At 39.3% G+C, this 14,675-nt stretch overlaps 1 protein-coding gene across 4 annotated transcripts in view; it reads right to left on the bottom strand.

Annotated features, from left to right (window-relative positions):
• Positions 1–14,675, bottom strand: part of LOC117485955 (PTB domain-containing engulfment adapter protein 1) — a 120,435-nt gene that overhangs the window by 31,116 nt on the left and 74,644 nt on the right. For 3 of the 4 annotated variants that reach the window (XM_034134664.1, XM_034134663.1, XM_034134661.1), the window contains one exon: positions 8,887–8,967. In XM_034134664.1, the coding sequence (XP_033990555.1) occupies positions 8,887–8,914 (28 nt within the window). In that variant the 5' untranslated portion in view covers positions 8,915–8,967. Of the gene's footprint in view, positions 1–8,886; positions 8,968–13,731; positions 13,894–14,675 lie in introns of those variants that run through there. The other variant, XM_034134662.1, reaches the window with a different exon arrangement.

The following is a 14,675-nucleotide window of genomic DNA, read 5'->3' on the forward strand; positions in this document are numbered from 1 at the left end:
TACTGGTTAAAGCACGTTATTACACGTTTAGAGTAATTGCAATGCAGGTAGATTGTGTTGCTTTTTAATGACTGTTTTAAAATGCCTTTTTCTTAATGTCTTTCATTTTTGTAAAGCACTTTTGAATGTGTTATATTTGATGAAAACATTTAAATATTAAGAGTACATACTCTTAATATAGTGGGAAAGTGGAAGGTCAATGATATAAATAATATAGAATAGAAAATATCAAGAAGAAGTGATCTCTACAATAAAACAGTTTAGTGCCTGATAGGAGGATGTGCAAAACAGACAAACTTATAAGGCTTTATTTAAACATTAAAGAATACTTTAGGTTAAGGTCTTCTTTTAAATAAGAAAAAAGCTTTGGGGGTATCTACAGATATTAAGCCTGACAAAGTACTTAACGTCTAATATATTGCATGGTTTGTTTTGGAACTTGACAATCAACTTTCCTTCAATGTTAACTATGTTGAAGCACTTATTTTAACTGATATTATACATATTAATTATACTCTTATAAGATGTATGTAGATAGTATAAGAAATGTGCAGAATATGTTTAATGGTGGAGGTACACAGATATCGATAGATGTCTTGTGATGCACTGTTGATGAACCTGTGACCCAAGTGTTTCATTCATTGCATAACTACACCGTAGTTGTGTATATGATAAGTCAATAAACCTTAGAAAATCTTGAAATCTTGAAAGGGATGTGCAAAATAGCCATTATATACAGTTTTTAATTAACTATTAGCAGAGAATAACGAGTAATGAATATGCTTTATAGGGATCTGCAGATAAATATTTAGTCTTCTCAAGCACCCACTACCAAATATCTCGCCTGATTGTTGGCTGAATTCACTGAATTTTACTCAGGTGTAACTAAAGTCTGATTTAAGGGTTGTTTATATTTCACATCATTAATCCAAATCTGTAAAGTAACTAAAATAAATGTAGTGGAGTAAAAATACCAGGTTAACCTTAAAGAAAGCCCTCAGGATTATAAAAGACCCCCATCACCCCAGCCACAAACTGTTCTGTCTGCTGCCGTCTGGCAGGCGGTACCGCAGCATCCGGACTAAAACCACCAGACTCAGGGACAGTTTCATCCCTCAGGCCATAAGACAATTAAACACCTGAACTTAGAAACAACATCCATAACATTCATCTGGCTGCTACTTAGAAATTATTTATCTAATATATCATATTCCACTCACTTGTATATAGACTCGTATTGCACAATTTCACTTTTTACTATTTTACTATTTTTCTTTTTGTATTTACTTGCACTATTTGTTCTGTGTAGCCTATCTGTTTTATTGTGTTGCACTGTTGGAGGAGCCTGTAACCTAAGGAGGGGGGGGGGGGGGGGGGGGGGGGGGTAGGACACGTTCTAAGCACATGGTGTAGTCCCATAGCTGAGGATTCTGGGTAGTGTAGTGCCTTCTGCCATCCACACACTACGAACAAATATTTGTTTCTCCGAATCGAAAGGGGAAAATACAAAAGCATTGTACACAATTTAAACCAATCAATGTTGTGTAATTAACAAGGATAATCTGGTGTTTTTGAGTTGATGAGTAGTGCAGATATCACTGTAAATAAAATCAATGGACAATAAGGAGAATACTTACTTCCGGGTGTAAAATGCTCCGTTATCCAATGGGAATGGACGCTCAGCTCTTTGGGTCCGTAATACAATAAAGGGTACTTAATCAAATAGGAATATAATTATCTTTTAAATAACGTTAACTAAAGGGAACAATCTCTTTGACACAGCTGAAGCTCTGGCCTTCCTTAAAAACGAACTAATTTAATAAAAATCACAGTTGTATTACACACAATGCATTGTTTTTTGAGAACAAACATTGGTGAATAATGCACCATAATACATTCTGACGTAAAATAATAAATAAAAATGTCACTTGTTTTGCATCAATCTTGATACAGGGTACTTATTATATGTTATAGTTTGGATTCCTAAAGCTTTTAGCCTACTATCCCATCATTCAAGAGTGGTTTTCACTATAAGTAATGTTTATTTTTGGATGGAAACTATAATTACATTTTCTTACTATGTTCAATCTGAATTTACTTTAAAATAAAAATATCTATATTGATTCTGACTTTTCTACATCAATCTCACAGGTGTATCATTGCTTTGAGAAAAAAGATTATTAATTTACCCCTTTTAGAAGTGAAGATATAGTCATTTGTTCTGGGCATGTCATTTTAGAGCCTGAAACCTGAAAAACAGGCTCAGGGCTTAAAGCCCCTGTCACACTGTCCCAACATTGACACCAGATGGACACACAAATATGGAATTGTGAATTTCGCACGAAGATGGCCCCAAAGTTGGTCAACAGCCAAGCAACAGCCGAAGCAAGTACGATGCCTACAGAAGGCCACACGATGGCACCCGAACCGAACCACACACGAGAATATTGTCGTAGACTTTACTGATGATTTAGAATGTATCCAGACTCAACGTAAGAGCTTGTGCCTCTTCGGGGGGTGCTAACATTTAAACAAACACTTTATTCTTTACTTTCTCCATCTTTATATGTAGATAACAGATATTACTTATCTCCATCATGTTGTTTCCATAGCAACAACAACTTCCTGTCAACAGCGTAAACTCGCCTTAAAAAATAAAAGCATCTAAGATATTCTACAAAATAATATTTAAAAACATTAAAAAAAAAGATATTTTTTAAAAGATATTTTTTAGTTCTATTTTTCATTAGTTTTACCAAAATAACTTGATTTAATTGTATTTAAAATAACATTTCCAAATAAATGAATCCTTCGAATCTGCCTATTCAGTTTCTGTTTGAATGTGAAGGGTTAAATGAAAGAAGCTCTTCTGCGAGTTACTGTGAAGACAGGAGCTGATTGGTGGTTCTGCTGTAAATTCACAGAGGGCCCGCTATAGTAACTGAACGAGAGAGTAATGTCAAATGACTACAATTGACCAATCATATCTTCCCTCTTAACCCTTCTATTGTCTTCGTTTCCCCCCCCCTTACTTTGGTGTTTGTGGTCAAATTTGACCGGTCCTATTTTAACTGCTATTACATTAACACAACAACCATTAATCATCACCACATTTCATTTAACACCCTTTCAAACTGTAAATATTGTATCAGACTATTGGTATACATGAAAAACTGCAGTAAATATACAAAGAACAGACACTGAACATGTATTGCGTGTGCCAGGTGTGATCCATGTGGGGGGATGGGCACATAAGAGCGGGAAATGTTTCAAATTGTTCTGTGTGTGTGTGTGTGTGTGCGTGTGTGTTTGTGTGTGCCAGGTATGGTGCCAGGTGTGATTCACATGGGGGGATTGGGCACATAAGGGGGGAGGAACACATCTATAGTATGTGTGTGTGTGTGTGTGTGTGTGTGTGTGTGTGTGTGTGTGTGTGGGTGTTTGTGTGTGTGTTTTATCTGATCCGGATGGTTACTAATTCCTTTTCTTTATGGCGGTCATTTTTGACCGGGAACACCATGGGTGTTACAAAGTTGACTAAATCATCCAAAATTCAATGAAAGTGGTGATCAGCAATTGTATATGTTCAAATGTCTACTGTGAAGGATATCATAAAGCCTTAATGCAATCGAATGTAAAACAAAAAAGTTATGATTGATGAAAGTAGTAAATCGGTCAGATTTGACCCGAAGACAACAGGAGGGTTAATGGGTGGGTTTTATTATCGCGGACTTTATGACAAGTTCCGCCTGCTGTGAAGCTTTTCTTGTTTCCATAGCAACAACAACTTCCTGTCAACAGCGTAAACTCACCTTCAAAATAAAAGCATGCCAAATTACACTTAAAGGTGGGGTAGGTAATTTTGGAGAAACCAGCTCGAGTGCGCTAGAATTTGAAAATACACAACCGGAAAAAATCTGCCACTTCCTTACAGAGCCCCTCCTCCAACACACACAAACGCGCACATGACCAATGAGGGCACGAGATAAGTTTGTGCACAGATGGAAGGCTGACAGGCAGGTAGGCCATCCAGTTATTTTAGCCGGGCCCGCTAAAATGATTGGTCGTGCTTTTTACAGTACTACTACGGCTTCCACAGATGACATTTTTGTATGGATTTTTTGTCAAAGCACTTAAGATATTCATTGCTATCGGGATGTTAAGAGCATTCCATGGAATATAACAAAAAGTGTATCTCGAGCCGGTTTCTCAAACTTACCTACCCCACCTTTAAGACATACAACTGCAACGAAAGTAACAAACACAATGCAATATCCTTTTCAATTTCAAAGAACACAAATTGGGTTATTTACAGATGTTGTTTTGTGTTGTAGAGGGTCGCTTTCATTGATGAGTTTTGCACCCCGGGCCGTTGTTTTGATATTCCGCTGAAGTATACGCTGTGACGTAATAACTCTTTTTTTTTTCAGAGGGAAGAGGTGGGGGTCAGAGGGCCTAGGTATAAAAGTCACGGCTCGCCACTGCATTTAAGACATACAACTGCAATGAAAGTAACAAAAACAATGTAATATCCTTTTCAGTTTCACAGAACACAAATTGGGTTATTTACCTAATATGTTTACATGATTTTGTTGTGCAATAAATGCAATCTCGATGGCATCGTACTATAATACGATGGCTACATTGCGAGGGCTTCACGTAGTCGTGTTGCCTTCCTAAGACAATCGGGCAGTTTCTTGTTGCCTTCGTATTGTCTTCGTGAGGCGAAAAATGCCCGATGGCACCGATGATCACACGAAGTAAAGACGAAGACGCCACGATTTGACAAGATGCCCTCACGATTGCCTAACGGAGGGCAAAATGGACACACAAATTCAACACGAAAATGAACCTTCGCAAGGTCTTTCAGCAATTTTTTGGCATGCCAAAGATTTTGCCACCGCTCACGTTATCGTGTGTCCATCTGGTGTCAATTTTGGGACAGTGTGACAGGGGCTTAACAGGTTAAATACCGGTGCAGTGTGCACATTTCCACTGGGTAGTGTTGTCTCAAATCGCACACAGCTGCTGTGCCCTCACCAAAAGTTATGATAGCTCTTGTTAGCTAGCTAGCAAGGCTATCGGTTGGGGAACCAAATACATACATATTGCCTAATTAACTCAATTAAATAAATAGTGGTACATTTATTAACCTTCCTGGTGTCCTTCGGTCAAATATGAAAAAAAGAGCTTATTTGATATTATTGGCATAAAAATAAGATGGAGTGTTCCATACTTTGTTTTTCATGAAAAATGTATGATCACTACAAACATTGATTAATGGGTGTTCATTCAAATTTCAAGCATCTGTGGTTTTCAATTGGTCAATTTTGATTGAATTTCTCACTGTACTTGTGACAGTAACTTGGAAGTATATGATTATCCATCAAATTATTTGCAAAATAGGGAGATATTGTGAAAAAAGATCTTTAACTTTTATTTGCTTTGTTAACCGAAAAGACACAGCATAAATAAATTAGTCGAATGTGAAATCTCTACGAGAAAGTCAACTATTATTCAGGGGGGAGGTTGTCAGATGCAAACAAAACACCAAATGATGTTTCTGACTGATGTAAAACGTTTCATCCACAAAGTCAAATTTGGGAAGAAACTGAAAAGTCATGTTTTCTAAGGAATCAAATCTTTGAAAGAAACAATCTACCAGGCTCGTCTAAATCTATTCTAATACGATTCAAAGTCCTGCCCAGAGGAACAATTATAGCATCTTCTTATCGTCCAGTTCGAGATACCAGCTAGTTCAAAAACCCAACCTCATTTAAAGGCCTTTGTTCACATTGTTCAATTAAAATCTTTAAAGTTTAAACTTTAAAGTAACGTTTTATCTCCTCATCAACAGCCACTTTGTAATGGCGAAAGGAACAAATACTGAGGTCCACTGAGCATACATGCCAGTAGCTAAATATACCAGGCATGCACGTGAACGCTCCCAGATATTTTGTATATTTTGGCACATGCTTTCAAGTAAAAAATCTTTCTATCTTTCTGGGAGAAAAAGCTGTCTTTTGTTGACCTTTTGAAACCATTTACAATAGACTGACTGTAACAACAGAAATTACATTTAGAGAGAAGCCTTAGGGTCAGGCATCTGTTGGGGTTTAGACATTATAATGAAGCATGGAGTTCAGATAACTGTTGTCCTGTTTGTAAAAAAAAGGCTTTAACACACTTTTATGGCAGAGGGGTGAATGGGTTCAGCTCCTTAATTTGCAAAGACATGCATAACAAGTAAAGAGACAACTGTATACTGTACTGCAGTGACCACCAACTGGCGGTGGAGAATGTCTGGCGGGCCGGATGTGGACATTCTCATCCGGCCCGCACGACGGGGGTGACTGTGGCGTTGGTGGAGTGGTTAGTCCGTTCGCCCCCCACTCATTTATTTACAACGTCTCGTGAGTAATGTGCAGTACCGGAGTCCAACAGAGAGGCAGCAGCTGCGGGACAGTAGACTGTGTACTGTGAAACCTTCCCTGCCTTGAAGAAGAAGTGATCCTTCGTTGTGAAGAGTCTGCTTTATGTGCTCCGCAGCACAGCAGTAGCCCCGCTGCGACAGAGTCCAACAGAGAGGTAGGAGCTGCGGGACAGTAGCCTCGAAGTGATCCTTCGCTAGCGTGAAGAGTCTGCTAAGCTTTATACGCTCCGCAGTACCTGAGCGTGCACCACTAGCAGTAGCACCCCCCCCCCCCCCCCCCCCCCCCCCCCCACAATTACCTTTTTTCAAAATGCCCCCACAATATAGGCACAGGCAGATGTACTGTACAGCATGGGTATCAACTAGAATTCACAGAGAAATAAATGGACTTGGGCCATTTCCATCCTGTGCAATCAAGTGGAAATTGTATATGAGGTGTGAAGGGACTGCACCCTCCATGATTACCATCTTTAGATTTTTTCTATGGAATTGATTGGGTAAAAGTGAATTATAACACCCAAACATCATCAAGCCAGTCGCTGCACCTGGGCCCGGACACTTTCCCCAGCACCGTCCAGGGCTCCTCCAGGTCTGTTGATCAGCACCAGAGGGAGCAGGACAGATGGTGGTAAACACTTCAAGCTGTTCTGCAAACTGCACTCCCAAATATCCTTTCTGCTGCAGTCTGGCAGGGTCACCTCAACACTCTGCAGCGTTGCACAACCGCCTTAAATGTCCAACATGTGAACGCCTGGCATGTTTTTCTGCTTGTTTTGACAGTTCTGCTGTCTTACACATATTTTATGGAAAATAATAATTTCCCTTGGGGCTGTTTTTATTGCGATCCAGTGTCAGTGATACAGCCTTTGAAGGCACCCAGTATGTGATATTTATCCAAATAATAAAATCATCTAATCAACCAGAATAATAAACACAAACATCACACCATTTATTTCATTTGGAGCTTTCAAGTGTGAAGAGATTATTGTCCTGCCAAATTAATTAATTGCATGGGGCTTCAAATTAACAAGGTCATCCCGGGAACTTTACAACTCTATTAGCTGGACGTCTCATTTTTATTTAAGTGGAAGCACACTCTCCGCCCCCCCCTCACATAATAGTTGGCTCAAGGAGATCCTAAATCACGTTTTCACTTACAGACCCCAATAAATCCCATGACACGACCTGGAAGGCCTTTATTGGCTGCCATACATCGGGATGACAACTAGATGCACAGCCTTGACTTGACTGACTGATCTGTGGCAGCTTCTAGTGCCGTATGTTGCCAGGCGACACATTGGAAAGGTATGCATTGCCTTGCATCACATTGCTAAGGGTATATTACTGAGGCATTTTGTGACAATAGGATACATTTATATGTGATTAACGTCTTTGTATTTGTCTTATATTATAGTTTGTGATGCGTTCTGTGAGCGTTCTAACGACTAGATTAGGTAACCCGGGGTCGACTTAGTTGAAAACAACCATTGTGTGAAAGCTTGGCAGGAGTCACGCTTGTTTGGGTAAGTGAAGCCAGATAACGAAAAGATACCCTGGGTTTGTGGAACTGGCTTTGTAGCACAGACATCAGCTTTTTGTTCACAGTTCTGGTTTAAAATAAACAAAAGGAAATAAGAAAAAATACGAAGGTCATTCTGATCTCAGCTCATAGATGGTAGATTCATTAAACAGTGTCAGGGATACATGATTCACATTTTTCAAAAGTACAGCAGGACATTTATTTTCAAATAAAGGCCTTCTGTCAAATAACATTTCTTTAGTATTGTTGCTTTCATCTCTTTCGTGTTGTAGACAGAGAAATGTAATTTAAAGTTTAAGAAAGTTTGTGAAAAGGAACTTTGAATAAACTTCCAAAAGATTGGTAGACACAATAGAGACAGATTAGAAAACTGAGCCTAACTTTTATTATCTATTGTGGGTCAGCACATATTGGATCCTACGTTTCTGACAACACAACAGGGTAGAACTCATATTAGCCACCTTATACCGCATAGAACTTGTTTCTTTAGAACCCAACACTTCCCTATTGCAGACTTTCTTTTCCCAGGCTGAGATAACCCTGTTAATGTCTGGGAATTATTTCCAGAGCCAGGCTATATACAACTGTTTTCAAATGCTAAGCAGTGCTCCTTGTCAAGATTACAATTATCTTAATTGTGTCAATTGGTGGTGCGTTTAATGTCTAATTACATTTAAACGAACACTACTGAAAGATTGTTCATTTTTGTCCAGGCCCCCTTAAAAGTAAATGTTAAAATAACTTCATATAATTGTTTTCTTGCAGTAAAAATGGTCCCATATCAAAGATAGATCTGAGTTTGTCATACCCCATAGTTTTCCTCTCTAAGATGTCTAAAAAGTCAGTTGTTGTAGATAAAACAGGCGATGCAAAACACCATTAACTCGATGGGCATTTGGTTATTTCTGCTCACCTTTTTTCCTGTTGAAGGCGCGGTTCATAGTGGAAAATGTGCGTCTCCGAGGTGCCTCCGGAGTGTCTGCCTATATTCCACCTGGAAAAGCAGCAGGGAGAAAATGAGTTAAAAATGGCTTTGACCTCAGGCCTTCACTAAAAAGACAGAATGTCTGAACACATACAGTCTGAAGTGTTTTGCGGAAGTGAGGCAATGTTTAGCTTGTCAGAATATGTTCCCATTTAACTCCAAGACCATTTACATTACGGTTGTTTACCACTGGACAACATCACACTAATCATCTGTGAAGAATGTAATTCAAATATGGTGATATGTCTTAGAATGGGGATATAGGCAAGTCATATGTTTTGCACTGTAAAATGTAACATTATTCTATTATCATTTCATCAGCAGTAGGGTATATTTTTCCGTCAATGTGATGTTTGACCTTCAGTGTAACCTTTATAAGCAACATTGGCATTTAGTACACTATTATTCTACTTGTACTTACAGAGTACAGATAAAGTAAAAGATGAATGTGGGCTGTGTTCATGTTCAGTTTTTCTTCTTTATTTAAAATGAACTGTATTCATAGCAGTGTTTTTGCCTTTAAACAAAAACGGGTACATTACATCGACACTGCATCACCAAAAAATAAGCCATTTCCTTAATAAATATAAAACGCTTCTCTAAAATGTGACACTTTCACGTATATTCCCCATGAGAGTTCAGCAATTTAGAGGACTGCAAAGACCAAGTGTCTAGTGAACAAGGTAGCTGTCAGCGGGCTCCACAATCAATATCCTTTACTCTGTTACCGTGCACGAATATGCAAAGATTACCGCATACCTGATAATTTTATGAATTAACTTGCCCCATGGCAATTTTGAAAATGAATTGAATTCTTCCATCTTTGGCATTTTCCATTTATCAAGGGAAGCCTGAGAGATTACAAGATTTTAGTAAATTGAATGACAAATCCTGCCTTGGAAACAACTGACAACATGCATCCCAAGATAAACGGCTCCACATTTTGAAACAAAATATGATTTATGAAAACGGTGGTAGCTTTTATTCTAGAAAATACATTACATTTAGATATAAGATAACAAAGAGTCCGTATTTCTGCCTTATACTCAAATCAAACCAGGATCATACCAACCTTCAACATGTTTTTAAACTTGAAGGGAAGTAATTTTAAAATCAAAGTTTTAGATTAATTTGTAGATTAACACTTGTGTGAATCCCCCAGTCAGAACTGGTTGATGTGGCCAGGGAAAGGGAAGTTTGGGTCTCTCTGCTGGAACTGCTACCTACGTGACCCGACCACGGATGAGCGGGAGAAGATGGATGGAAGGATGGACAACTTCAGAAAAACAAACCAATAGGCTAAAAAGGCATCGTCCAGAGGGATTTAAACAAGGGTTGGGTTCGGAGTTAGGGTTAGGATAAGTAGGGCTTCCAACCATAAGCCTAACAATCACCAATTATACTTGGGTTTGCGCAGGTGTGTTTTCTAAAAGCACAGGGGGCAGTGGTTTCACCACTCCCTACATCCCAATTTAAAGCAAATGGACCAATTCACGATTATTAGGCAGAAGAAAATGGCAAGAAGCAAAAAAAGCACCATACTCAAAAACTGTGGAAAATATGAGCCAACTGCTTGCAATTTCATCCTCTCAAACGCAGGTAAAAGCCAAGTCTTAACAATTCACTTTTCTGACTAAAACATTTGGAATTTAGCTTGGCAGGGACTCTTTGAGGAACTGAGCTCAATCTACTTTGACCCTGTCAACTCCCTCAGGCACAAACAAAATTGAAATAAATCCGGATGCAGAAGTTAAGACATAAATGAATGTTTAAAAAGGTTTATTTGAGCAGTAGGAAGTGGCAAAGCAAAAGGCCCACTTGCCAGTACATTGTCTACCCTCCATAAAAACAACAACAGTATGCAGATCGGCTCTCCATCTTGCATCAGAAAACACATTTTTTTGTGTAATGTATTGGGCCCATTGGAAAATTGAATTGTATGGAATGAGACTACATTTCAGATGATTTATTGTGTATCCTTCCTCTCATTGGGTGGCAGCTTCTCACAATAATCTTTGCTTGTTACATCATCTGCCACTGCAACAAACGCTAAGGGAGTATATTCTGCGTAGTGCCTTTTGTGATGCTCAACTGCAATTATGAGAGTGCACTTAAAAAAATTAACTATTTTTTAACTGCAATTTTCTACCAGCAGTCGTTGGGGCTGAAAATAAGCGATAAAAACTAGTATGTGGAAACAAATCGATCACTGTAAAATGGGAGGTAATGGGTCATTAGCTTCGACTGAATAGCAGCGAAGTGCCACTGCAAAATGATGGAGCTATGCTATCAAGCAAATAAACTAACTGTATATCTGTTAGGAGAGGATGGTGACAATCCATTCTTTAAAAATAGAAACTTTGGTGACACTGCTCCAATTATTTCAGATTTTGCATTGAACAGCCGTTTCAAACTTCTTAAAAAGGGGAAGGAAAAACATCTTAGCTGCAGACTGTACATAATAAGACACATAATCATATACGACATATGATTGAGGAACATAGTTTGCAGATACAATGTATGTGGTTTCTCACACTAAGGGGGTATTTTAATGCAACAGAGGCCCTGCAAAGGGCTGGAGAAAAAGTTAAATGGAACAAGCTTCAGGGTGGAGACTGGGACATTCCTCAGTCTGCCAAAACAGAATATCTCTGCTGCTCAAAAAGACAACTTGTGGTTCTTATTTACAGGTTTAACATGCTGCTGTTGACATTGCATGGTCCGATGAACAGGGACACTGCTATTGTTTACATTTCACCAAAGCTATCGAGGGTGGAATTCTGCACATCTCAGCACCAAACTACTCTTCTGTATCTGGACTGACAAATGAAGACCTTGGCAGTGGTGGCCTTAGTATTTTAGAGAACCAGCTTTTTGGATTTAAGTGCACTGCTGCGTTCCACTTCAAAGCAAAAATAGCTATCATTGGCTGACTATGTAGAATCGTATTAAGAAAATACAGCTTTTCTGCAACGGGTTCTGGTGGCATAATGCTTAAAACTTTTATTAAAACCTGGGGAAAAAGACCAAAAGAAGGTTTTTTGTGCAGGAAGTATGGAGGGGATTTAGACTGCCTCTCTTCATTCCCATGAGGAACATAAAAAAATACATGTTTAACCAAGTGCAGCACTTTAGAGGTGTGGTACACCTTGAATGTAGCTTAAATAAGCCTTTAAATAAATTCCCACAGGGGCTGCGTTCCAGAATATAAAAAATAAATGGCATAAGGCATGTTTGACAGCTTGATTTCACCAAGTTAAACTGGTGGCAACACACAAAGGATTGGAAACTGATCAGGCTTTTATTTCCAATACGGAATTACAAAAAAGAATTCCTTAATTGGCCCCAATCCTGATCCTGTGGATTGGCTTACGACGTCCCTTAAAGTCACCATTAAGATCTTATCGTTCTTAAAGTTAAAGCTGGTCTAGCCACGGACACAGCCTGGCTACCTTCCTGTTTGTGTGTGACACACTGTGGTGTAATGCATTGCCTCGCCTGACACCTGACTGTGATGTCACTCATTTTGATTGGCAGCTGCACTGTTTGGCCTGTTTTAATAGCTTCCTGTTTGGTGAATCAACAGCACCCCCTTGGGAGGGCTGTCGACCCCGGCACACACACACAGACACACAAACACACACCTACACACACACCCAGACTTAACACTGAGCTGCAAACTTCCTCAGTCTCCCTGCGATGTTTGCCAGCTGTAGTGGGAGCACCAGGTTAAGTCTGCTCAGCTCTTCACTAGAAAATATTCTATATAGAAGCACACATAAAAATGGGTTTAAAGTCTGTCAACAGTCCATACCTGGCTCTCCACACGAGTAATTTTAAGATTTATGCCACGACTTAAAATCACAGAATGGGATAACACAGGAACCAGAACAGAGTCAGGCAAAAAAAGAAGAAAAAACCCCTCAAAAAGGCTTGGAAAATAACTTTAACACGCATTATTTAGGTATGAAAACAACTAAAAATATATACAATATTTGTTCTGAACTGTGTTTCTGAACTTTTGTTTTCAAAATAATGGAAAATATGTGCCAATACTTCACTCACTTTCAATATTATCCTCTTAAATGCAAAGCGAAATCCATGTCTAACAGTTTACCTTCAGTGACTCAAACATTAGGAATTTAGCTTGGGAAATACTTTCTCTGGTAATGAACGCGACCTACAATGACCCTGTTGAGTCAACTCCCCGAAGCCTAAACAACAAGTTTAAACTGAAAAAAAATAATGTGAATGCACAAGTTCGAAATAATCAAAGTTTAAAAAGACTCATTTTAAAAAAGAATAAACGGAAAAAGAGAAAAGCTAAAAGTTAACGTCCCATTTCTAAACGCCTCTCAGCCAGTCACTAATCTGACCCATATGCAGTAAAAGGCAGCGGGCTTTCACCATGGAATAGAAGCAGAGCATTCACTGTGGTCCCAACATAAAGCCTCAGAGAAAGAAGAAAATAGACAAAGATCCTTTGTTTTCTTCACTTCGCTTTCACTAAGGCTCTGGAATCTTGCTGGCTAAGCATTTGACATCGCGATCTGTTTATGAATTTAGTCCCAGTCAGAATTCCTCAGTTGACACGACCGTGGTGTCTAATCCAAAAGCCAGGCTCTCTCTCTCACAAGCCTTAAACTTCTGCAGATCAAATACAGCACCCTGACATGGTTTATCTCCCCGCTCCCCTTTACAGGAAGGAGACAGACAAGATCTATGGAGAAAAACGTGCAAACAACAACAGAGCTGAGATGAAAAGCTACTTACTTGCCGTCAAACCGGAGAGGAATAGTGAGGAGGAAGTTCCAGCGGATCTTAATAGTTTTCAGCTGTGGGCCAGATGGTGCTACACTAAGCACTGCAGCAAGGAGAGATGATGGGGTTTGCAAACTCAACAAGATGTTTTTGCCTCGACACATGATACTTGACTTCAAACCCCAACTTCCTCCGCCCACAGTCAGTCCATAAGGATTCTTTTTTGGAGTTGTGCAAAAGAAAAAAGAGACCCCTTTGGACAGGAAGAGTTGCACCGAGACGCACCGAGGCAGAGCCGGGAGGTTAAAGTCTGACCCTTTAGCTACAGAGTGTGATTCATCATCACACTATGCATGCCGGCTACGACCTTAGGTCAGCACCTTGGCATCTATCAAAACAGCGTTACGGCCACAACATTATGAGGTAGAAGTCACGAACCTCCCCAACATGAGAGTGAATGACAACCTAATAACACCCTTTCCTCTCCCACTGCACTCGAAACACATTCAAGGATCAAAAGGCTGCAGCCCGGCCACCTGTATTGGTGTTATAAACATCTTTAAAATGTGACGCTAGATTGACGTTTTATCACAAGAGTCTGGGAAGCCTCAAAGTAAAGAGCAGAGGGCAGGGGGATACAAAAATAACCAACACTGTTGGAGCAAAAAAAAACACCTAAAAGTGAAGTCCAATTACTTTGCTCATGGAGTGCACAATGAAGAGTTTTTTTATGCAAATGTTGTGTCCTTTGGGTCCAATTATTATGTCTGACACTGCATCCTCAGAGGCTCTTAGGTGTTTCAATTGAATTGATTACTTTAAATGGCAATTTTAATTGAAATAAAGACCACTATTATCTCCGAAAGAGGCAACACAATAGTGATGGAGCCCATGGCCCTCTCATGGATGTATTGCAATATTTATTCATTTGTGAAAAAAGTTCAAATATGATACAC

Source organism: Trematomus bernacchii, unplaced genomic scaffold (assembly GCF_902827165.1).
Source record: "Trematomus bernacchii unplaced genomic scaffold, fTreBer1.1, whole genome shotgun sequence".
NCBI lineage: Eukaryota > Metazoa > Chordata > Actinopteri > Perciformes > Nototheniidae > Trematomus > Trematomus bernacchii.